General features: G+C 41.3%; 1 protein-coding gene across 1 annotated transcript; it reads right to left on the reverse strand.

The window, feature by feature from the left end:
* Positions 1–17,965: 17,965 nt before the first annotated feature.
* Positions 17,966–20,736, reverse strand: LOC131255074 (putative F-box protein At1g49610). The gene is made up of 3 exons (XM_058255772.1): positions 19,855–20,736; positions 18,445–18,588; positions 17,966–18,313 (listed from the first exon to the last, which is right to left on the reverse strand). Exons 1-3 carry the CDS (start codon positions 20,734–20,736, stop codon positions 17,966–17,968), a joined length of 1,374 nt encoding a protein of 457 aa, XP_058111755.1.
* Positions 20,737–26,269: the final 5,533 nt, after the last annotated feature.

Genomic DNA, 26,269 nt, shown 5'->3' on the forward strand with positions numbered 1-26,269 from the left:
TTGAACTGAATTTTGATCCTATCTGTCGATCGACGCATCCAAATGACAGGCCGATTATATTTATCGGTAGATCATCGCTAGGGCGAACTATCCAATGGTGGTTGTCGACTCCTACGCCCCATAGTAGCCCCAAAATGGTAGAAAAACACCCCCTAGGGCTAGTATAGTAAAAACCCATCCCTTAGGGCCATTTACACCAAATCTGGCACTATATAAAGGCCTTATTTGGGCACTCCCTCCTTCCATACGAATTTCATGCCTTAGTGTAAGAGAAAAAAAAGGAGAGAGGGTGAAGAGAAAGAGGAGAAAGGAGAAGAGAAAGAGCTTGGGGTGTGAGTGTCGGTGCACACCCACCCTATCATCCTCTCTTTAGTCGCCTCGCCGTAACCGAAACCGTCGTCGGAGCTCTCTCGGCAATGATTGGGGGTAAGTGTTGAATCCCACTTGTAATCTAGGGTTCAGTAGTTATTTGTCCCTAATCTCACAAGCTTGTATGCTTGTTTATGTCTTTTAACGATTTTCTCAAAACTCTAACCCTAGGAGCGCCATGAGTTAGGCGGAACATCACAAGGTGCAGACTATTATCCTTAGGTAGCTTAGCACTAATTTTACTATAAGTTTAATGATTATGAATGTTAAGATAATGTGCTTGAGTAATCTAGAGAGAACCTAGCCAAGACCCTACATGATAGGCTCCCCTAGATTTCATGAAATGAATGCGTGTTGTTTATTTGTTCTTTAACATGATTGGATTTGATTTGGTGTGGCATGTTCACCCCATGTATGATTTTACTAAATTTCATGACATGATTGAGTGTTGTTTATGTGCTCTCCAACAAGATTAGCCTTGATTTGGTATGGTATGTTCATCTCATATGTGATCCTAGTATAACCCTTCTTATGGCATGCATGATTGCATTAATCCTTATTGTATGTTTGTCCTATGAATGATGTATAGTTCTTAGTCTCTTCGGTAACCCTACTCAACACATACACACACACACACATTAATCACATATTTTGTTAGTAGTTGCATTGTAGAAAAATCTGAATCTTTATGTTGGATGTATGAGTGCATGAATTTACCTGTGTAAGAAGACGAATCTGAAATTGTTGGAATATTATTAAATGTCATTAAACCCCTAGGTTGGTTAGGGAACTGAGGTGGGAGAAGGTGGTCCTGTTGGTAGGACCATCCTGCGACTAAACTAGCGGATTTGGGCAGATGCGAATGGGCGACAGTAGTTAGACTACATGGGTCGCTTGTACTCGATGTCGTCCGTCACGTATTTGCCTGCATTCGCACAGTATAGTTCACTCACTAACCAACTATGTATGTTAACCTTGTCTGCTCATGCCTGTATGGAACCTGGAACACCCTTCAACCACTGAAGCCCATTGATAACGACCTGAAACCGATCCACTGACTCGAGAGCCGGGCATGGTGGAATGGGACAGTGTCCGAGTTGTCGGCCTACGTTGGGGTGACGAGCCTCCCCATAGTGACCGCGAGCGATCCCTCCTCTCAGCACTCCCCATGTGCTTGAATTGGGGATGGGAAATCGGATAAGATTAAGGATCGCGGAGTCCTGGCCTTGCGCATTGAGGGGCTTTGGCCTCGCAACCAGTTGAGGGCAATGATAAGAGGGGTGTACCAATTTTTCCAATCTGCTGGATAAACAGAATTAACTAAATACCCGGCTAACATTATTCACGCATCACATTAGCTAAGATTTGGTACTCGGTAGTTGAGGTCGCAATGAGAGAGTGTTCGTCATGCGCGATCGTTAGACGAACTCACTCGAGGGAGTGTTGTTGTGAGGTCATGCATCATATCATAATACATGCACATGCATTAACAAGACTAGTTTGGGATCTGTGAATGTATGCCTTTCATTAATTCATTATATAATTACTGCTTGTTATAACTTAAGGCTAATAATAACTACTGATTTAGCTACTTACTCCCACTCTAGGACGGTGTTTTAAAACACCAACCAGACCCTTTACTAGATGTCGGTGAGGCGGAGCTCGACGAGCCGAACGAGGTGAGCATGGATGAGGTTGAGGAGCTTCCTTGCTTCAAGACTTTCCGTGGATCCTTTTAGTTTGAGTTCCGGCTACGGCAGGGTATGAGTCAAGGCTCTAGTCGCTTTGGGTCATGTATGAGTGGGACTAGTTCCCTATTTAGATGACTTGATATTTATGGTTTAGATACTTTTATATTTAGTGGCACTCGATACTGCTTTATTATTTACTTACGTTGCATGCCTTGTTAAACTTTCCATTGTTTATGAGATTATCCAAATGTAATTAAATTTTGAAGCCCATTAGGGCACCCATTGTAAGACCCGTATCCTAGCTGTACCGTTCCTTAAGCCTCCGCGGTCCTCCCGGTCGAATTTTGGCGACCTGCAATCTGTTATTGGTGTTTACGCTCGATCCTAAGTCATATCCTGTAGATCTAAGTTAGTTTAATTCGAGACTTATACTATTGCGACCGCACCGTCGCCGCGTCCTACGCACCAATCTGATACCCTGGCCAGGAGATGTGGGCCCATGTTTATTTCGAAGAAACATCGCGCTTTTGTAATCCTAAAAGAATCTCTACAATATGTCCTATCAGGCAATCACTCAATCAATCAATCAATCACCTCATGTCAAGTACAAGAGCAACTCCAAAGTCAACTCTTTCTTACCCTCTCTCTTACACACTCATACATGTCAAGTACAACTATTACCTCACATCCATCACTCACATCCATCACCTCTTTTACAACCACCCACTCTCTCTCTTTCTTAACACATTTTCCAAGCAAGAGATGTGGTGGACGTCCATGGTTTTCCAAGAGAGAAAGTGAGATGAGTGTGGCCCACTTCCCACCCTAAATCCTTCATCCTAGCTCTTCATCTCTCATCATCTTCCATCAAAGTGGGGCACAAGGAGATCGACATTCCATCGGACCAAGAAGATCGAACAGTGGATGCTTATATAGGTTAGTTTTCATCTTTTTATGATGGGCCAAGTGAGGCCTACCAATTGATGGTATGAATCTCACTTTGGACCCTAGATGTGGCCGATGGCCCACCTTAATGCTCATGATCATTCCATGATGGGGTCATTCTCCATGGGCCCCATCATGATGTTTATTTTCCTTACATGGATAGGGTTATTTAGACCTTCCATTTCGGTGGAGAAGGGATCTCCACCGTTGATTTTGATCGGTGGGCCCATACAAAATGGGACTCACTTGATGTATGTTGTGAATCATACAAGGGAGGGCCCATAGTGTCGGGGTCCTTCCATCATCACGTCTCTCTCTCTCTCTCTCTCTCTCTCTCTCTCTCTCCTTCCTTTATTTATTTTGTGGCCCACATGATGAGTGTATGTGGTGTCCAAACTGTCCATCAAGTGGACCCCATGACCGTCCAAACCATGTGGGCCCTACCCTCTAGATGATGGGAAAACACAAATATCAGATTGATACAAATCAGGTGGGCCACATCCATGTGGGACCTAACTGGATGAATCATACTCACACTGCTGGACACGTGAACAGACAGTGGATGTAATATATATATATATATATATATATATATATATATATATATATATATATATATATATATATATACACATACGAAAACGCTCACCTGCGAACCAGTTCGTACCTGTTACAAACGAACTTTTTTGAGAACCCATCATACGTGATGTGGATCCAAAATCTGAACCGTTCATGTGAAGCAGAACCACGTGAAACCTCCCAGGACCAAGTTTTACTTTGATCTAGAACTTTGATAGGCATGAAAAATTAAAACAGTTTCCTCCCTTGATTTGCATTTCTCTTTGCTATGGCCCACCAGAATTTTAAATTAGGGTGAAAATTTCACGTGTGAGGTTTCATGGGATTCCGCATCACATGGACCGTTCAGATTAGACACCCATGACACGTGTGCAAAGGTGCGCATGTGCGTAGGTGCGCAGGGGAGCATGACTCTATATATATATATATATATATATATATATATATATATATATATATATATATATATATATATATATATATATATATATATTTGGTTTAAGGTTTTTAGGTGGGCCACTCATACAGGCCTTACCTTGATGTATCTATTTAATCTAAGTCGTCCATTCCATTCCTCAGATCATTTTAGGCATTGAGCCGAAAAATGAAGCCAATTTGACTTTCTGGCGGGCCATAGCATAGAAAACAGTATTTTCTACCATTACAATGCACTCTGATGTTTCTGTACCCCAAAATATATCGAATATTAGGCTTGTTTACCTTGTCTTGAGCCATAGGAGCCATTGGGCAGGGTGGATCCTCACGATGCAGGCCCCACCTAGGAAAAACCCTACAAAAATGAGAAAAAAAAACCAAGCAGCTGACACTGCAGCAGCGTCCTGCTGCGTACGGGTGAGAGAGGCCAGGGCTGTGGGCCCCACTACAGGCCCCATCGTGATGTGTGTTGAACATCCACGCCATGCATTTGATGGCCTTTTAGGGCAGTGGGCCCCCTCCCAAAAATCAGCCGTTCACGGCACTAAGGTGGCCCACGCCATCTTAAATCATGCGAAGACATGCTTAACATACAAACGTACTTGCTGTGAGGGCTACTGTGATGTTTGGGTCTTATCCATACCGTCCAGATGGCTGGACGGTGCGACCCACCATTGATGTATTTATTTTATATCCACGCTGTTTATCAGGTGGACAACTGCAGAAATCAATGGAGATTGAACGTCCACCATTGAAACCATTTTTTTTTTTGGCCATAGAAGTTTTGGATCTTTATGAAATTTGTTTTTCCTCTCATTACAGGACATTATGGTCAGGTTGGGTGGAAAATAATGTTATGGTGGGCCCCACGTGGGACCCATCTCTGTGGAAATGAATGGCTAGTGTACCTTGCACTAGCTATATAGCTAGTGTACTCAACAGTTCTGTGGGTATCATCATGAGGTCTGTGTTTCATCCAGACCATTCCTCCATTTTTTTAGATGAGGTGGGGTCCACCTTGATTTATTTATCCACACCACGTGGACCCACCGTGATGTTTATGTCATCCACACCGTCCATATCTCTGGACGGTGGGCCCCTTGTAATGTGTCTTACTGTCCAGACCGTCCATCTGGACACTGGACTATATCTAATATTATATATTACATACAATATATATATATATATATATATATATATATATATATATATATATATATAAAATGTAATATAACGTATATTAATTAAATATTATAGCTGGTGGGCCCCATGTGGGACCCACCTTGATGTATGGAATTATCCACTCCGTACATTCACCTAGCCGGGACGGGCAGGAGCTTTGAGTAACCACCCTGATGTAAGTGTTTTTAATCCACACCGTCCATACTTGGACGGTGGAGTATCCCACCATGATATGTGTATCTTATCCTTGCTGGACGTGTGGGGACGTGTGGCACACGTGTGGATGGGACCCACCTTGATGATGTGTTGTATATCCGCTCCATCCATGGCAAGTGAGACCCACCTTGATGTACATGCTCTATATTCGCCCATCCATCTGGATGAGTGGCATAAGGCCACCATGATGTATTGTTATATCTAACCGTCCTTCCGCTTGAGGACGTGGACCCCACTTGAATGTATGTGGTCCTCCAGCCATCCATCTGTTTAGGGTGGTGTGGGAACCCACCATGAAGTATGTATTCACCACGCCACCCATCGGCATGTGAGGCACACCATGATGAATATGTTTCAACCACGCTGTCCATTTGTTTTGCTAAACCATGGACTATCCCATTTAGCCCACTTAATATATATGAGGCCCACCTGTTGTATGAGGCCCATTGTGTAGTATTTCAGGCCCATAAATCAAACCAATGTGATGTATTTATGGCCCTTGAATGAGGCTCAATGAGATGTATTTGCAGCCCATTTGGTGAGGCACATGTGATATATTTAAGGCCCATGTGATGGAGCCCACCTGTTTTGTATTTGAGGCCCATGGGTTATGGCCCATTGTGACACATTCGAGGCCTAGGTGGTGAGGCCCATGATGATGTATTCAAGGCCCATGAACATGACACATTGTGATATATTTAAGGCCCATAGGATGTGGCCCCTCATGATGTATATTAGGCCCGTGTTAGAGGCCCATTGTGATGTATTTGTGGCCTAAGGGCAAGGCCCATTGTGATATGTATTAGGCCCATGATGTGTGGCCCACTTGATGTATTCGAGGGCCAGGTACGTGGCCCATTTGATGTATATGAGACCCATTAATGCAGTCCACTTGATGTATATTGAGGCCCATGGGTCGTAGCCCATTATGATGTATTTGAGGACCATAGGTCGTGGCCCATGGTGATGTATATTAAGTTCGAGTATTCGGCCCATTGTGATGTATATTAGACCCTTGTATAAGGCCGTGGGCCCATTGTATGTTCAGCCCTACGTTGGCCACTCCTTGGGAGCAATGTTGGCTGAATGTCAACATTGATGGGCAATGATGGTTGAAAGTCCTCATGTGACCTTCCCTTAAGCCTTTGGTTAGACCGATTATCGATCGAGGTCGATTATCGATTGATCCCGATTGTCGTGGTCGATTGCCGATTAGCGATCGAGGTCGATTATCGTGACCGATTGCCAATTTCGATTGTCAAGGCTAGATATTGAGGCCGATTGTTGAGGCCCAATGTGATGTATATGTGGCCCGTATTAAGGCCCATTGTGATATGTATTCAGCCCGTTTTTAAGGCCCAATGTGATGTATATGAGGCCTACGTGATGAGGCTCATTGTGATGCATTAAGGGCGAGGCGATGAAGCCTATTGTAATGTATGTTAGGCCCATGTGAAAAGCTCATCGTGATGTATATTAAGTTCTTGAGAGAGGCCCATGGTGTTGTATATTTGGCCCTTATGTGGGGCCATGGATCCACTGTATGTTAGGCTCTATGAAGACCATGCCATGTGACCAATGTTGGTTAAATGTCCACATTGTCGAGGTCGATTGTCGATGCCGGTTATTGATACCGATTATGAGTATGTGACAGCATAGCATCATGATACCTACACCTTGGAACCACCTTGTGTATATATTGGGCCCATATGAAAGTTCAGTTTATTGCATGATAGAGAGGGTAAGGAAGCCCACTTATTGCACTTAGACTCGGATCTACCCTCAGTGGGGGATATTGTGATGCTCCATCACTGTGATCACATGTGGGCGGGTGCACGTGGGCGGACACTGATGTGGGCGGGGCCTGAGGAGCCTGGGCGAGCTACCAGTGATTGGCAAGCTACTGTGCACACAGTGAAGGCAGAACTTTGTCTTACATCGGAAGCATCGTCCGATGTTGCGGTGGCTATAAGTTATATTCTTTCTTTGACTATCGTGACGCATTTTAAATCAATAAGTTTATCTTGATATTTAGACTAGATCTGCCGTTCTTCTGTGGGCCCCTATCATTCTTATGCATGTTATGATGGATGATTGATTAAAGCAGATGCCATTGGGCTGAGATGTTTATGAGACTTCTTGTGAGACGGAGTTACCCCCTCATGATCGCGTGATACGCGCAGGTTTGATGTATGGCCTAGATGAGGTTGATGGTATTCATGGCTCGTTAGGATTTGCATATTGCATTGCATCCTCAGCATCTGTTATTGTCTTATTATGTTTTGCATTGCATAGCCTTAATATGGCCGTTAGCATTCATGCCTTGCATCGCATAGCCTTGGTACGGCTGATAGCACTCATGGACTTACCAGTATATTTTCGCTTACTCTAATATTGCTTACTTGGTACTTACCTTATGCACACACTTTCACCACCCGCTAAGCTTTCTATAAGGTTATGCACGATAGATGCATGCAGGTTGCGTTAGGTTGCAGCAGCGTGTAGCTTGGAGCGTGTAGCTGACTTCTGGAGCTTTAATTTTATTCATCATATGTATTTTCTTTTCAGCACTGTATTCAAATGTTTATATTAGTGGATATGTGATGATGATGTTGCTTTTGTAATTTGGGTAAACTTGTGGTTATGCTTATTGCGAGATAAATGTATCCTGAAAAATTCTCCTTGTAGGATCCCAGGATCGAAATCTGGCACATGTGCGCTGGGAGCTAAGAATGGGGTACTACGAAGGCTGTCAACACCAGATTCGGCGATCGAAAATTTTGTGAACCCGGTTTCCGAGTTTAGGGCGTAACACCCATAGCACCTGGGAATTTGGGAACCGAGTTCCTACACGGCCCCTGAAAATTTGGGGTGTTACAAGGAACCTTGGGTTGGGCTAGGGTTGAGCACCAACCCTACCCATCACAGAAAAATTTCAACATAAAATCGTTGAGCGCTTTCCTTCTTATGCGTTAACAAACACGACTAAACATGGAATATTTTCCAAATTCTACGTTAAGTACAAAAATTTAAGGTTAACAAACAGGCCCTTAGTATTTTTTTTTTAATTCCAAAATTGTCCTGCACTTTCTCCTTTTGCATAAAACATAATCTAACTTTGAATGTGTTAGATCCACACCACCCATTAACTTTTCCATATCATTCTAGATCATAATCCCAAAAAATGAGGCACATCCAAACCTCAAGTAGACCACACCATAAAAAGCAGTGGGAATGGAATGATCACAGTTCAAACCTTCTTAGGTCCCATTGTGAAGTTTATTTGCCATCTAACCTTTTTATAAGGTCACACAAACCTAGATGAAGGGAAAACACAAAAACCAGCTTGATCATAGGCTTATGTTGCCCCAAATAATAATAATAAACCTCAAATAAATGTTAAAATTTTGATTTTTCCCACTCAAAAAAGTATAAACAATGAGAATTTAATCTTTCAATTTGTCAGATTTATTTTAGTATGCTAGTAATTTTTTTCTTTTTTTTAAAAAATAATAATAATAATGATTACAATTTTATTATCCTATACCTGAAAAAAAATTCTAGTGAGTTTGATATTTAATTTTTTTCTCTTTTTTTAAAGTAATTTTTTAAAGTATTTTTTTATACCAAATATGGACTTATGATCTTATAAGAAGGAATTTTTAAATTTTAGTAGAGATTATGTGTTTTTTTTTATATACTTAATATATATATTTTTCTTTAAATAAAGTACTTCAAATAAAAATATTTATTTAACCAAAGGTAATTATCAAAATGAAAAATTTTGTTAATTTAAATCTATAGAAAGTCAGTATAGGCAAATTGATTTCGATTTGATGACCGTTGTTTCTATCACATTTTATTATATTGTAAAATATTTTCTGGAGATCGTATTATAAGTTTACTATGTCTTTGTAAAATTTTAGTTAAAAATTTGAACTACAATTTTTTTTTAAAAAATTCCTACAGTCAGTCCCGTATAGAATTTGATGATTTATGACCAGCCTGTACTAATTCACTGGATCAGTATAGTGACTATGAGATTCGATTTTATTATTATTTTTATCTTAATTTAGACTTCTCTATCTTCGAACAGGCTTTCGAATCGCCTCAATCGGAGTATTACTTTTATAGTCATAAATTTTATAAGTTGGGTAATTCTTGCTGCCCATTACTGTCCAACATAATTTTGTGGATTAAATATATTTAAAATTCATTTTCGTTATATTAATCCATCTTAATCTAAATTATATTCAAATAAGATTATGAGGAATCTAAATTCTTATTTATACGTTCAACAAAAATTAATAGGAATTTAGTTTTGGGTCTCTAAGTTCATCAATCCATACATCAATCAAGAGGGATATCCTAATCAAATGTTTCTAATTTCAAGGATATAAAATTTATGAAATTTAGTGAGGAACATAACCTACAAGTCACTCTAGGTTTTAGAAAAGACCTCGCTCTTATACCATTATGTCACGCCCCAAAATCCGGATACAGATTGTGCACCCTCAGACCCGAGTTTCAGTTCATAACTCGTACACAAAGCATACAAAGCGTACTAATTTAATTCCTTAATCAGTTTAATCAGAGATGATAATTATATTCAGTCTAAGTTCCACCATAATTTCAATCACACATACATAACATTTAGCACCAATCAACCAGACATATATAAATCTTGACAACCCTTAAAATAAAATAAACGTTAAAAATCATTAATTTATTATATCATCATATTACAATTATGTTTATTCCATACTAACATTGTTTCAATGAAATAAATCTAATAATTTCTTAAAATCTCAAAATCGATATCGATATCCATTTTACGTTAATCAAACTATTCTAGCAAGTAATCAGAAATAGTCTAATGCAGCCACTTCATTTTCAGATAAGTACGGCCATGTTTCACATGGTTCGTGTTCAGGTACGGTACATCATTCTGATTCTTGCGCCACATCATCTGCTAATGGCTCCTCTGTATGGTTTTTCCATTAATAAAAAGGTAAGCTAGCCAGGCTTAGTGAAATAACCCAGCATGGTTCATAATCATAGCAATTAAAATAACATAAAATGGATGTACAATGATATGGATGTAAATGATGTATGAATGCATCAGATGGGGTGATCGTCCATCTGCTTGGGTTGGAGGTTGTCAACTTGAATCCACCCATTGGATAAGCTTTCACCTTTCAGTAGGCTTAGGCATAACCCGCATTTAGTAACGCTCTACTAGGATCGACATTTCTTCCAGGGAGGGACCCTAGGATCGACCATATATTATGTAAATGTAATGAATGATGGATGACATGTAAATGCATATTTTTCATATTTGGCAAAGTTGTCCTGATCAGAATATTCACATATGAATTTAGCATACGATTATCATATCAGAATACTCAAATCAGTATATTAATCAATCAAACGATCACAAACGATTTATTTTAATTTTTACGAATTATGAGACAAGTTAATATTATCAATACTAATCTTATAATAAATAATCTACTAACGACCACATAAAGAAAATATTATTAATAATAGTGTGAATATCTAGCACTAACAACCGAGTAGTGGGATTAGTAACGTCCATTGATAATTCCTGATAATAATGATAATTTAACTCTGACAATTCAATTGTACAAAGATGAGAGATGGACATACCTGAGTTGAATGGATAAGGAGGCTCGGTCCCAACCGAGTTAACTTGGCTCAATGACAACCACCCATCAATTCTCTCTTCTTCGCAAACCGACCGGCTACCTAGTTGGCGACCTAAACCCATCTTAGACTCAATGTGTTGAGTCTACGTGACCCTACAACAACCCATGGCCTAAGCTCCCTCTCTTTTCCTCATCTTTTCTCCTCTCTCAACTATTAGGACTCACTAATAGTGACGTCCAGCCACCCTGGATGCCATTGGACTCGACCTAGACTTGACCAAACTCGATTTGAGTTCGAACTGAGTCGACTCAGTCCCTACTCCCACTAGTCTCTCTTCTTTTCTCTCTGTCTTTCTTCTTCTTCCTTTTTCTTTCTTTTCCTATCTTATTTTCTTTCTTTTATTTATTTATTTTTTGTGAGACTCCGGCCCTGCCTGGACCGGCCCAACTTTACCCGACCTAGTCAGACTCGGTTTTAACCGAGTTGACTCAGCCATCAACCCGACCAACCTCTCCTTCTCCTTCCTCTTTTCTTTCCCATTTCCTTCTTCCTGGCTCTTCCCTAACTCCGTGAACCGGCAACAAAATGACCAGCAATTTGCTGGAGTTTGGTCAGTCCTGCGAGCTGGTGCAACCCAAAACTCGGCTTGGTTTTGAGATGGTGCAATATGCATCACCTTTCTCTCTCTCTCTCTCCCACTGTTTCTCTCTTCTTCCTTTCCTTTCCTTTCTCCTCTTCTACTCTCCCTTTCTTCCCACATGCTGGAGGGCCAGAAACGCTAACTCGGACAGGGCCCATCCAACGTGCCCACGTTCCGACCCAGCCCAAGATTCGGTCCAAGCTGGGCTCTATTCGGGCTGCTGTGCAGCCGCTGACGCTCTCCCTATCTCTGATTCTTTCTTCTTTCTTTCTTTCTTTCTCCTTTTCTCTTTCTCTTCTTCTTCATTCTCACCGGACCAGCCCAACAGCATATCGAGTCGAGCCTGCCTCAGTGCAGCAACATGCCGGGGAAGAAGACCCGACTCCAATGGCAGACTCCCAGTCACGGCTTCTCCCTCAAACCCGACAACATGGGACGATTCATACGGACCCTAGGAAGTCTATGGATAAGCTTCTTTGAAGCTTTATGAGAGTTTGGATGGTGGGTTCGCATGGAGAAGCTCTCGGCCGATTTCTCGCGTGCAGCCGCATAAACAGAGAGGAGCCCTAATGAAATCCAGTTCCAAGCTCTCATATAGCGTTTTTCCAGTGAATCCTAGACCGTAGGATTGACAACAAACGGTCCGGATTGCCCTTGTTGAAACCGTCTCCAAATATGGTGGGCGAATACGAAACTGTTTGTGCCTTTCTTTGCAAAGGGAGCCATAAACCGCTCAGCTAGAACGGACGGCTGAGATGCTCCACATCCAACGGTCGAGGCTGCAAGTGTACAGCTTGCCAGCGAGGCAAACAGGAGGAGGAATGGAAACTTTCCATTTCGAGGAGATGCTGCACGCACGCCGGATTTGGCTGGGGGTTCGTGCACACGTGTGTTCTTTCCATCATGTGAAATCAGCTAGGTTATGGTCAGATCCGTTTCCTTGATCAGATGGACGGCTTGGATTTCCCATATCAACAGTGTAGGTGGGCCTTTGATCACAAACACGGACGTACGTCCGTCCCCTGTTTGCAAAACAGAAAGAGAGAGGGAATGTCTCTGTTTAAAGGATTTTCGGTCAGTCCCGTCTGACCTATTCCTCCTGATCCGGCGTTTCGCTAGAGCTCCCGCACCGTGTACATGTGTGCTCATGCGTGGGGTCCACAGCGGTGCCCTGTGCAATCCATACCATTCATTCACCTTGGAGGTCCCAAGAAAGGCCTCTACCAAAAATTTAGGTGGATTCAAAGCTTAGGTGGGCCATGCCAATGCACTATAGTCTATAAACGCTGGTTTCTATCGCTCTGACAGTCAGATCACCATACCATCAAAAACCAACAGTACAAAGGGTCTATAGGACTACTTAAGTGTAATTTGGTGACTGGATAATGGATCAAATGGCCTAATACATTAACAACCATATCACCATACTTATAATGATAATATTTATTACATATGTGCACGTTTTCTTTGATCATGTTGTGGGTCCCGCTATGTAGGATCTCTTGGTTTTATGTCATTAAATATTTAATTATTATTATTATTATTATTCCTATTATTTTCATTATTATTGTTATCTTTATTATTTTTTCTAAGTTGTTTATCATGGTATGCACCTTGACCAACGCCATTTATTTAATATAAGGTTCGATAAGAAAGATTAGATCAATTTAGGTTTGTAAGTGAGTCACACTTTCTAGATGCATAGGTTATCTTATAATTTATGAAGATCCGACGGTCAGATCATTACAAAATATGATCAATGGTAATCCCTACGGTTCTCGGCCTAGTTTAGGTAAAAATCATCGGAGAGTTTAGTACTCAAGCGGCCTAATCGAAATAATGAAGTGGTGCACATCTGTGGGAATTCCTAAAGTTAAGTGAATGATGGATCTGTCGATCCAGACCTTAGGGCATAGGATAGATGGCTTGATGTATGGATTGAGACTGTTTCCAACGGTTGGATTTAGACTAGAATGAATGTGAACGCTTGTCTAACCTAGGTTTGTATTTATACCAAGTTAGGTTATACGGTAATACTCGAGTACTCCAAGGCACGGGGCATTACAGAACCGTTTTGCTCAGGTCGGCTTCTTCGAGTGGGATGGTCACTAGTCTTTCTTGGAGGAATTTTCTGTAGGAGCTCTGGAGTCGAGGACATTGACAGTAAGGGTCTACTTTACTGACCCCTTTCTCACCGCCACAGCATAGCATTTTCGGGCTTCGCGCTGATCTCTTCGGAGATATTCGGCTCCTCCCTCGGCGGGGAACTTCATCATGAGGTGATAAGTGGACACGACCGCCCTCATTGCGTTAAGGGAAGGTCGGCCCAATATAATATTGTGTACCGATGGCACGTGCACAACGAGGAAGTCAACCAGAAGTGTGACTTGATGCTGCCCTTCCCCTGCTGTCACGGGGAGGGAGATGGCTCCTTCGAAGATCACCTTATCTCCAATAAAGCCATGTAGGGGGGTCTTTACAGGTCGAAGGCGTGACCTGTCAATCCCCATTCTCTTAAATGCCTTGGAGTAGATGATGTTGGTGGAGCTTCTAGTATCAACCAGGATGCGATAAACCTTGTGGTTAACTATAGTCATAGCCACTACCAGGGCATCGTCATGTGGATGCTGGATTCCGAGCACATCATCTTCTGTGAAGGTCAAACTGCAGGGATTCACTCGAAGTTCTTTCCTCGGCTTTTCGGTCAGGTGGACATAATGCTCGGGGTCCGAGCTCCGAGAGTAGGCTTTGTGAGCCCTATTCGAATCACCCCCACTTGATGAACCGCCATAGATGGTGTGGATCTCAGCAGGCTCTTCCATAGTCTTGATCGGCTGCTCTTCTCTCCGAACCGACGTGTCTTCCTTAGTGTATCGTCGCAGATGACCCCTACAGATGAGGGTCTCGATCTCGTCCTTGAGATCCACGCGGTCACTCGTATTATGACAGTTGTCATGATGGAAACAGCAGTACTTGCGCTTGTCTCACTGTTCTACGTTGGTCTTCATACAGACTGGCTACTGCAGGAGTTTCTGATACTTGATTTCCAACAGCATCTATTCCGGAGATGTGTTGAGGGGGGTGTAGGAGCGGAACTTGCTCTCAGGCCTCCTGCTCGGTTGGCGATCGCAAGAGGCTCGATCGTCTAGCTTCTTGCTTGTTGACTGAGGCTCTTTGTTCCTCGGTCTTTTCTCCTTAGACGACTGCTCGGCAACTTGGACATTCTTGTGGGAGTTAGAGAACTCCTTGGCATTGGTGTATTTCTGAGGTTGGCTGATGAGCTCAGCTAAAGTAGTCGGCGTAATCTTCCCAATTGAGAAGATGGACTTTCCCTCCCTGAGTCAATTGAACATGGAAGAAAGTGTCATCTTGTCATCGTAGTCGTCCACCAACAACGTCTCTTCATTGAAGCGGGCAAGGAAGTCTACTTGAGGGTGAACAGATGAGTAGTCAGCTTCTGACTCTTCTTACCAGAGATGAACTGGGTAAGGAATAATCTGCTAAGCTTCACAAAAGAGTCGATCGTCTTTGGCTTAAGCTGCCGATACCAACTCCAAGTAGACCCGGAGAGGGTTATCGAGAATGCCCTGCACATCATTTTGTCTGTGACCGACTGGATCTACATCCACGAACGGTAGGACTTCACATGTTCTGACGGGTCTCCAGATCCGTAGTATTGAATGACTGGAGGCATCTTGAACCTTTATGGCATCACCTCGTCTATGATTTCTGAGGTGAAGGGAGGCTCGATCTCTTTCATCATTACCCAGACTGTAGTCGAGACGGATGTAAACTGTTGATTCTTCTACAATGTCTTGATCTAGTTGTGGAGTTCCTTAAGCTAAGCTTCCCAAGGATTTTGATTTTCAGTTACTGTCTCTTGGGAGGCCTCTGCCACCTCAGGCGTTCTGCCCTGTCTTCTCTTCTCCAACCGATGGTGGAGGTTAGTAGGGGCCAGAGCTGAAGTTGTGAAGACATATGATGGCTCCGCATCCCGAGCAAGTTCCGAGACTCGGGCGGACCGATTCTGGGACACTGCACTGTGCGTAGGGTTGGGAGATCGTGTGGGCTGTGCCTGGGACCCCCTGACCCGAGAACTGACTTGCTGCGGTCGTTCCTAGGGTGCCGGGGTGGCTTCCATCGTGTTAAGAGGTGCCTGCTGGTTTTCTTGCGCCTTCATTCGGCTGATTTCGTCCTTCAGTATCTGGATTTCATTTTGTAACGCTTTGTACTTTCCTTCTCGGTTCCAAGTCCGTTGGGATGACCCTATTGGAGTTGATTAAGTATGTAGCAGCAAAGACAACTGATGTTGTCCGCCAGGTTCGGGTTCCACCACTGTCACCTATTTCTTTCTCTCTCCATTTCTGATAAAACTTTCTAGATTAGGTGAGCAAAGGAGACCCTGGCTTAAACAGGGGACCCTCTGATGCCTAAGTTGAGCTAGGAAATCTGGGTCTAAATCGCGTAATGTAAAGAGAGGGTGTAAGATATTACGTACCTGTTGCAATGGGGTCCCTTGGTATTTATACCTGTGGGACGAGCGAATCGTATTCGTCAATCTCGGCATGATCTACTCTATCAAGCGGATATTGCAATCGTGGAGATACTCCACATTCTTTGGATCGTGTAGCGCATCGTGTCTTAATGGAGCGTATCTCCAGGTGTGACCTTTGGCCACGTCCACATTGAGACTGGTTTCCCGGCTCAGACCTCGTCCCATCTGAGTTCGAGACTAAGTGCTTGTGGCCGAAATTCATAGTCGAGTCGTCGGTGTCGGAGTTTGTTAGGTGTGCCTATTCAGGGCTTAGCCCTCGGCCTCTAAGTCGAGGATGAGGATGAGGACGAGGACGAGCCCCCGGCTCGGCTATCCTTCTTCGGATGAAGATGAGGATAAGCCCTCGGCTCAGCCAACCTTCTTCGGATGAAGACGAGGATGAGGACGAGCCTCCGGCTCGGCCAACCTTTTTCGGATGAAGATGAGGATGAGGACGAGGACGAGCCCAAGCTCGACCATCCTTCTTCGGATGAAGATGAGGATGAGGACGAGGACAAGGATGAAAGCTCGTCTTACTCGGCCTAGGGTCATTGTCTAGAAATCTGTTCCCGCTTGACATGATGTTCTCCTTCCGATGCCCTACTAATTGGGTTGGATGGCGTGGGACCGACCATGTTTGACCCTATCCAGATTTCCCCATAACAGATTGAAATTTGAAAGAGAAGGTCATTTGCCTATGTTTGTGAGAGTAGTTGATTTCTTATAAATTTATTTTGGTTTCATTGTTTGGGGAATGCTTGTTATTATGCGTGGCCATGGTGTGTTTGATGATTGGATTTAGGAATGCTTGTTATTATGCATGCCCATGATGTGTTTGATGATTGATTTTTGAGCTCTATTTATGTTTCTCACATACAGATTGTATGATGGTATTTCTTGTATATAATTGGAGTAAATTTGAATGTATTCTGCTAAAGAAAAAAAGAAAAAGAAAAAAAGAAAGAAGAAAAGTGGCAACTCAATAGGGCCTTAGTTTTCTCGTCAGAATAGAGCACATGAAAACAGAGTTGGTAATCCATAAGCAATCTTTATCACCTGTCTAATTTTCATAACATAACAAATCAATTATCGCCAATACCTTCAATTAAAAAAAAAAGCTCAAAACAATTGAAATGTTAGAAATGTAAATTGCAAATTAGGTAAACCCTCTATCCTCTATAACCAGTTTTAAATACCCCTCCTGGGATTGAAATTTGAAAGAGAAGGTAATTGGATATGGCTGATGGACTATGGTTGATTTCTTATGAATTTATTTTGATTTCATAGTTAGAGGAATGCTTGTTATTATGCATGCCCATGATGTGTTTGATGATTGGTTTTTCAACTCTATTCATGTTTCTTGTATAGTGGTTCTATGATAGGATTCCTTGATTATAATTGGAGTAAATTTGAATGTATTATTCTCAAAAAAAAAAAAAAAAAAAAGTGGCAACCCAATGAGGCCTTAGTTTTTTCATCAGAATAGAGTACATGAAAACAGAGTTGGTAATCCAGAAGCATTCTCTTTCACATGTCTAATTTTCATAACACAACAAATCAATAATCGCCAATACCTTCAAGATCGAAAAACTCAAGACAATTTAAATGTTAGAAACATGAATAGTATATTCGGAACACTCTGTCCTCTATAACCATTTTTGAATCCTCTCATCCTGAAAAAAAAAAAACGAAAGGAAAAAAATCTCATTGATCGAAATCATACAAGAACAATACTTCTGCGCGAGTAGAGGCTTTGTCAAAAGCTTGAACTTTTCTCCCCAACTTTGAGAGTGATCTTGACAAGTTTACCTTATCCTCATCACAAGAATCTGATTTATGAGTGATGTGGATAGTCATTTTCTCTAGGACCACAGCATGCTTTAACAAGACTTTCACAAGTTGTATTTTGCCTTTGATATTCTTGAGAACAAACATCCCCTTAGTGAGGCCAGATATCTTGATAGTCTTGAGGCGATGTAGAAGACAAGAGAATCGTGATTCCAAATATCCTTTTTTAACAGACTCATGTCTGTACATTAATGTCTGATCCAACTGAGAACACAGGTGCATTACCTATTAATACTTTACAAAGTAGAGTAACTTGACTATCGAAAGGTAGCATTATTTTATAGTAATAAATGAAAAAAGAAAACAAAATATAGTGTGGTGGAAGTAGAACTCACATATAGGTATCCATGAATTTCCTTAATTACAAGGCTCTGAAGATCAGGTGAACTCTTCAACAAAGAAGCTATACCAGGAAGTTCCCACATTTTCAATGCTGACTCTATCACCAAACACTTATGCATAGAGATAGGAGGTGATACCTGCTTCAATTCCCACATAGAAAACACCTTCAAAGAACCAAAAAAGTTAGGACATAATAATAATAATAAAAATAATAAACCTTAAATAAATATTAAAAATTTGATTTTCCCACTCCAGAAAAAAGTATAAACGATGAGATTTTAATCTTTCAATTCGTCAAATTTATTTTGGTATGCTAGTTTTTTTTTTTTTATTATTATTATTATTATTATTATTATTTAATGATAACTACAATTTTATTAACCGAAAGCTCCCAAAATTTAAAGCAGAAGCCAGAAAAAACAGCAAATCAAAAAAAGAGAAAAATAATTTAGACCATCGAGTTGCAAGAGCTCATTTTAATTTATTTATTATTATTATTTTTTAAACAACCACCCACACCACATGGGCACTTGATCCCTGGTCTGTGTTGAAACAAAGTCTGTTTAACACTGATCCATGGAGTTGGACCCTGCAAGAAGCCAATTGAGAATCATTTGGAAAATTATTTTGGTTCCAAAGAATTCTGTTGGTCAAGTTGGGATGAAACTAAGATCTCAATAGATTTTTCTTTCTTATTTTTCTTTTAAAAAATTAGGTAAGATCTCAACTTTTATAGACAAGCATCTTTGTAACATATCTCGTTAAGCAAGATGGGAGTTCAAAATGCAAAACTAGAGCTATATGACCTAATTCAAAAGTTAGTAGCCTATTGAACTAGTGTTTTTCCTGGTCATGAGAAACTGAACTTTGGTTTTGTTAAATCTCCTCTATTTGAAGATGCCTTTTGTTCATGGGAGCTTCCCATGAGGCCGAGCTCTGTGGGCCCTTTGATTATCTATATGTTGGACATCCACACCAACAATCATTAAGTGGGCCACACCACAGGTAACAGTTGAGAGTGGATCCCCACCCATTGAAATCTTTTTTATTGTTTATAGGGCCCATGAGATGTACGTAGTTACCTTCTTGACTGTTTATAGGGCCCACTGAGATGCAGTTCAGATATCTGGCTCATCCATTATTTGTGTGGAGGTGACACCAAATTTCATGCCATACCAAAACTTGGGTGGGCCCTATTGAGTGCCTTTATATGTTTTAGACATGATTTGCAAAGGTTTTAGATGGTGTGGCCCACTTGAGTTCTGGATATGGCTGATTTTTGGGACATATTATAACATGTAAATGAACAACAAATGCATAGTGTGGATGTCTGGAACATATAACGGTGGAGCCCACATAGACCTTACATTACATATAAAAATCACTAAATTAATAAAGCATACCTGAATGCAACAACCATGTAGTTTAAGAACTCTAGCACGATGGACATCTTTCAGAATCTCCTGCATCATTCTATCCTCACTTCTTGTGATAAAGCAATTTTGTTTATGAAAAAATTGAAAATCAAGGGACACATCAGTTAGTGAAGATGCACTTTCCGGCGAATATTTAAAATTGTCGATTACCATAGAGATGTCCAATGATAAAAGGTTTGAGGCACAAATATCCAACTCATATTCTCCTTTCAAAGATAAGTGCTTAAGCTGCCCATTCAAAGAAGCAGGAATTCTGATATCATTACCATATTCTATGACTGTCAAAGATTCAAGTATTGGAGAGCAAGCCAAGAGCTCTTCCACATCGCCACCATTAAAATACACATTTGAGAGGGGCAACATCTTAAGGTTTCTGAAGCCTTTGAAAGTTGGAGGAGGGAGTTCGATTGTGCAACGGTGAAGCTTTAAAACCTCTAGTGACCCCATCTCAAGTAGAGAGAGGTTTAGAACGTAGAGGCCGGGTAACTTATCTAGTTTGAGCTCACTGGCTTTTCGCGCAATCGCAAAGTGGATCAACCCATCAATTTCTTTGTCATAGTAATCTTGGTATGTAGAATAGTCGAAGGAGAGCTGGATTCTGTGGATCTTTGGGCATTTGTGGAGAGCAAGCGAACAGCAGACGAAGCGGAAGAAATCCTCAACTGATCTATATCTATTAACAAATCCTATGTCGTGGTCATGCTTGAAGTTGAGAACTGGCGTTTGCGTCCAAACGTGCTTCCAACTAGCAGAAAGTACGCTGGTTTTTACTACGTCCTTCATCTCTAAATGAGAAAGGATTTCATGGATAAGAAAGTCTGGTAAATCACTAATCCGATCCTTCATCATCTTTACACTCTAAAGTAAAAGACCCAAGCTTGGAAAACTAAAACGGAAATGATCTACAGTTTAAAACACCAAAGCTTGGAAAAACGGAATGCTCTACAGGTTTTTTGTAAGTATAAGCTTGGAAAAACGGTGGAAAACGGGAATGCTCTACAGGTTTTGTATAAGTCTAAAGCTTGGAAAACGGGAATCCCCTACAGGTTATATGTAAGTTTACGTGATTGGTATGTTTACGAATCTATAGAATCCACTCCAATCAGGTTTTATACACTCGGATTGCGTAGCGGATAACAAATCACTTACTTAAACGTGGGAAAGCTATGTGGGCCATATGTTCTATCCATGCCATCCATTCATTTTGCCAGTTCATTTTAGGGCATGAGCCGAAAAATGAGGCAGATCCAAAAGTCAAGTGGACCATACCACATGAAGCAGCGATAAATGATTCCCACTACCACTGAAAGCTTCCTATGGCCCACCACGATGTTTATTTGCCATCTGGTAGTCGGTGTTCAATACACCCGGTAAGTTTTTAATGGTAAGTGTTCAATACCCACTGTTTCGTGGTGGTGTGGTCCATTTGAGATTTGGATCTGCCTATTTTTGGGCTAATGTAGGGTATGAAAAAAAAAAAAAAAAAAAAAGATGGAAAGCGTGGATAAAACACATATATCAGACGGGTCCACATAGCTTTTACATTTATACATTTATACACGGTAGATAGGTATTCGCCGTATTGGAGCTTAGGTCTTCGCCGTATTGGAGGGAAAAGATTAGAAACGTACCACACCATTAAAACGTTACTAGGTCCCACTGTAATGTTTATTTTCCATCCAACCGGTTGATTAGGTCAAATAGATCTGGATAAAGGGGAAACAAAAAAATCAGCTTGATCCCAACTCTTTTGGCCCCAGGTAGTTGTTAATGGTGGCAATTCAATGGTGGCAATTCAATCACTAATGTGTGGTCCACCTGAGATTTGGATCAGCCTCATTTTTGGAATAATGTCCAAATACAAGATGAAAGAATATTGAACGGCCTGGATAAAATACATACATCATGCTCAGCCAAGAGCTTTTTCAGTACTGACCAGCCCGGATGTCTTGCTGTGCGAATACGGAGTCGGATGCCGAAGGAAGAATGTTTGCGTGGATGTTAATTACGTGTTACCGGTAACACCATAGTGAGTGTTTACCTTCCTGTGGGGTCCACCTTGATGCATGTGCTGTGTATCCATGCCGTCCATCAGTTTTAAAAAATCATTTCAGGGCATGGTATAAAAAATAAGCAAATCCAAAGCTCAAGTGGACCATAGAGCGAGGAATATCCACTGTTAAAAACTTATCGGGGGACACGAAAGTTTTAAATAAAGTTGATATTTGTGTTTTCACTTCATCCACGTCTGTGGCCTTATCAACATGTTAGATGGAAAATAAACATTTTATTGGGCCATGTAAGTTTTTAATGATTGCGTTCGATTACCTATTTCCTTTTTGTCGATTTGGATCTGCTTTATTTGTTGGGACAATGCACTAAAATAAAGTGCAAAAAACTTATAGACGGTGTGGATAGGAAATGTTCTAAAACCATGCTTGAAAACTCTTAAATTCTTGTATTGTTGCTAACATGAGTTTCTGCATCCATGATTATTGGTAAAACTATTCATCCTGGAGTGACATTTAAGATGACTGGATTGGATGACATATGCACACCACGGTGGACCCTACTTACAATTTCGACGGTTTTAATGATGGGACATTCCATTCGAACCGTTCGCATAGTGTAGCAAGTGAATTTTGGGTAATGGCTGATTTTGGACTGTGGACTAAACGCAGGGTGGCACACTGATGAACGGTGTGGATCTCATCAATCTGAAGTCCCCCGTCCTCATCATTGAATAGTCAGCCCCTTCTGACCACACGTAAGAGTTTTCCTTGACACGAGGGAACTCATCTGGTATAGCCGTGTAGCTAGGCCACCGAACCTCAGCTGTGGTAACGTGACGGGAACGCGGATGGCGTCCTACCCCCGCCCCGACGGTAATACGTCTGGGGAGGGTTCTGTGCGGCACACCGTGGTGTTTGTGTTTTATCTACGCGGTTCATCGCTCTTCTAAGATCATTTTAAGGGTTTATCAAAGCAATGAGGCAGGTACACAAGTCCAGTGGACCACCCCAAAACAAGCTGCAGTGATAATGACAGCCACCGTTGAAACTTTTATAAGGGCCACCGTGATGTTTTCTTACCATCCAAACTATTCACCTTATGTGGATGTGGATGAAGTGAAAACACAAATATCATCTTGATCTGAAACTTCTCAAGCTCTCAAGAAGTTTTTAATGGTGGACGTTCAATTCCCACTTTATGGTTTACTAAAGCCTTGGATCTGCCTAATTTTTGTATAATATTTTAAATTGATACGAGAAAAACGCCGAACAGCGTGGATAAAACACTTACATTACAGTGAGACTCACATAACCCTGTCCGACGGATTACAGTCCGGGGGAAGCAGGACGCAATCCGCGTCCACGTGACCGACGGGAATTACTTTTTCTCCCGCAGCTGCGTTCCTGATACCGCATGTGGTTGGAAACGTAACTGTATTTTAAATCTATGCCGTTTATTTGCTTTTTTCATATCATTTTAGCACATGGCTCCAAAAAACGGCCATCAAAAACTTTTTGCGGGCTAGCTGATATTTGTGTTTTGGTTTGATTCAAGTGGACGTGACATTATCAACATTTAAACATTGATGTGAACTCAAGAAAGGTTCTAGCGGTGGGTGTTTTTTATTTCATGTGTTGAGGAATTATATGGAAATAATATCTTCTGTAAACTATAAAAATCAAAAAAACTAAATAAATCTGAAAATAAGAACACGTCCAGTGATGGTACGCATTCATCAAACACGAAGCTGAACACAAAGACCTACTAATGAAAATCTGTTTACATAGTATCTTGCAAAAAAATAAACGAAAAATTCCAGAAAATGAGTAAGAAGAAGAAATGTATAAGACCACATGCAGCAGTTTCTGTATTATCTGCAATAGTCATATTTCTACACTGCCTCACATGCCATCGCGTTGGGCCGTGCCCAAGTTCAATTCTCCTCAGACTAGGTAAGTAAACATTACAATACTTCACTATTCTCATTTAAACCAAAAACTCTTCATTTAAACCAAAAAATCTTCATTTAAACTAAAAAATAATCTTCTCCTTTTTCAATATGAAACTATTCCTAAAACTCATACAAAAAGTATTCTGCAAACATATATATATATATATATATATATATATATATATTAAAAATTAATACATATTAACATCATGTGGTGTGGTCCATCCGAGATTTTTATATGCTCCATCTTTGTGTCCACATCTTTGTGTCCACGCCCTTAAATGATATGAGAAAATAGATGAAGAGCATAGATATATGCATTCATCGTGGTATGCCGACGGTCGGTATCCCACCTCCATCGCTGGATCCGGGTGGCAGATAAGTCGGGCCCTGTTCTGTTGGCAGAAATCTACGGCAACATCAGTGAAAAATCCACTCCATCCAACTCACTTTAGGCACACGTGCGAATCGGACGCGGATTTCGTGCTCAAGGCTTCCGCAGGAAGTTCCTGCTCGGAAACTTAGGTGGGGCCACCATGATGTTTGTTAGAAATCCATCCTGCCCATCCGTTTTTTTTAGATCAACTTAGATCTGAGACCAAACTTTCTCAGGATCCAAGACTCAAGTCGGCCGCACTAAAGGAAACGATATTTAGAAAAATTCTTACCGTTGAAACTTCCCTGAGTCAGCAGTGATGTTTACATGTCATCCATACCGTTCACAACGTCATTCCTGGATGTACCGAAAGCAAAAATATTATCCTGATTCAAAACTTACGTGGCCACACAAATATCTCAACTCAAACCTCACGTTTTTGGCCCATTTGAGCATTTGATCAGCTCATTTTTGGCCTCTCGTCCTAAACTGATCTAAAAATATCGGATGGACATGGTGGATTTCTCACAAACATTAAGGTGTGCCCCACCTTAGTTCCGGGCAGGAACTTCCTGCGAAGGCCTTTTACAGGAAATCCGCGTCCGTGCGAATCGTCTCAGCCACGAGCCGAATTTCTGTGGCGCCTCTTGTTATTGGAAGCGGATTGGGTGGGGTACCTCACCAGTTATACAGCGGCTGTATTAACGTGAGCAAGTTTTGTGAGTTTGATTATGAAGTTTGTGTTATATCCAAACCGTCTATCCATTTGACAAGCTAATCTTAAGGCTTGAGACAAAAAATAAGACAAATATAACTATCAACTCGACCACACTACACAAAGCAATGGGAGATTGAACATGTACCATCGAAACCCTTTTTGGTGTTACAGAAGTTTTGGATCAATATGAAATTTGTTTTTCCTCTTCATTCATGCCTTTGTGACCCTATGAACAAATTGAATGGAAAATTAATGTTATGGTGGGCTCTACAAATTATTTAATGGTGAAATCATTATCTCTGCCACTAACTGTTTAATGGTGAAAATCATTACCTCTACCATTATCTGTGATATGGTCCCGAGGATAAATAGATGAACAATGTAGATATAATAAATACATCACTGTAGGGTATGTAACTTTGATCTCCTTTGAACCGTTCGTACAACTCCGAGCTTGAGGAGCGTCAGTGCTCGTCCTCGCACGATACGTACCCACACCCACAGTAGCTATATAGCTGGTGTGCAATGCACCAGCCAATCCGCCTGACCTATTATTAGTACACGTCACCGGTCATGGCGTCATATGAGGTCAGCTGAAAATTATATATATATGGAAAAGGTACTATGCGCTCGGCCTCACGGTAAGCTCCCGTGAGGTCGAGCTGTGTGGGCCCCACTGTGATGTGTGTCAACCATCAACACCGTGCATTTGATGGGTCCCCTTTAAATTATGGTATATCCCAAAAATCAGCCGTATAGGGAACTCAGGTGGGCCATACCATCTAAAATCATGTGAACACATGCCAAAAACATATAAAAGCACTTGGTGGGGCCCACCTGAGTTTTGAATGCTACTGAAACTTGGTTTGAACCCTCATCCAAGTGGGACACACATAATGGATGGGCTGGATTTGCAAACCACATCTCGGTGGGCCCAAAAAATTATTATGAATGTTTTAATGGTGCACGGCCCCTCTCCACTTCTGTACATGGTGTGGCCCACAAAAGTCACAGATTGACTTGATTTTTGAGACCTACGCCCACGATGGAATGGTGCATCTGACTGATGGGGTAGATGTTTGAAATGCATCACGGTGGGGCCCACACCGCTTGACCTCATGGTACCTTTCCCCACACACACACACATATATATATATATATATATATATATATATATATATATATATATATATATATATATATATACACACACATACACACACCACTTATTTAGACTTTAATAATGTTTGCATTATGATAATCGGGTGCTCCACTTTTCTCTAATCGGACTAAGGGACGTGCTGAAGTGGGCGCGGATTAGATA

The sequence above is a fragment of the Magnolia sinica genome, chromosome 9 (genome assembly GCF_029962835.1).
Source record: "Magnolia sinica isolate HGM2019 chromosome 9, MsV1, whole genome shotgun sequence".
Lineage (NCBI taxonomy): Eukaryota > Viridiplantae > Streptophyta > Magnoliopsida > Magnoliales > Magnoliaceae > Magnolia > Magnolia sinica.

What these genes read in the sequence shown, in the direction of transcription:
- LOC131255074 (XM_058255772.1), bottom strand. Translation starts at nt 20,736, where the DNA reads ATGATGAAGGATCGGATTAGTGATTTACCAGACTTTCTTATCCATGAA. An exon ending in TACATGGTTGTTGCATTCAG is followed by an intron (nt 18,589 to 19,854) that starts GTATGCTTTATT and finishes GAATTGAAGCAG; the next exon opens with GTATCACCTCCTATCTCTAT. An exon ending in AAATTCATGGATACCTATAT is followed by an intron (nt 18,314 to 18,444) that starts GTGAGTTCTACT and finishes CTGTGTTCTCAG; the next exon opens with TTGGATCAGACATTAATGTA.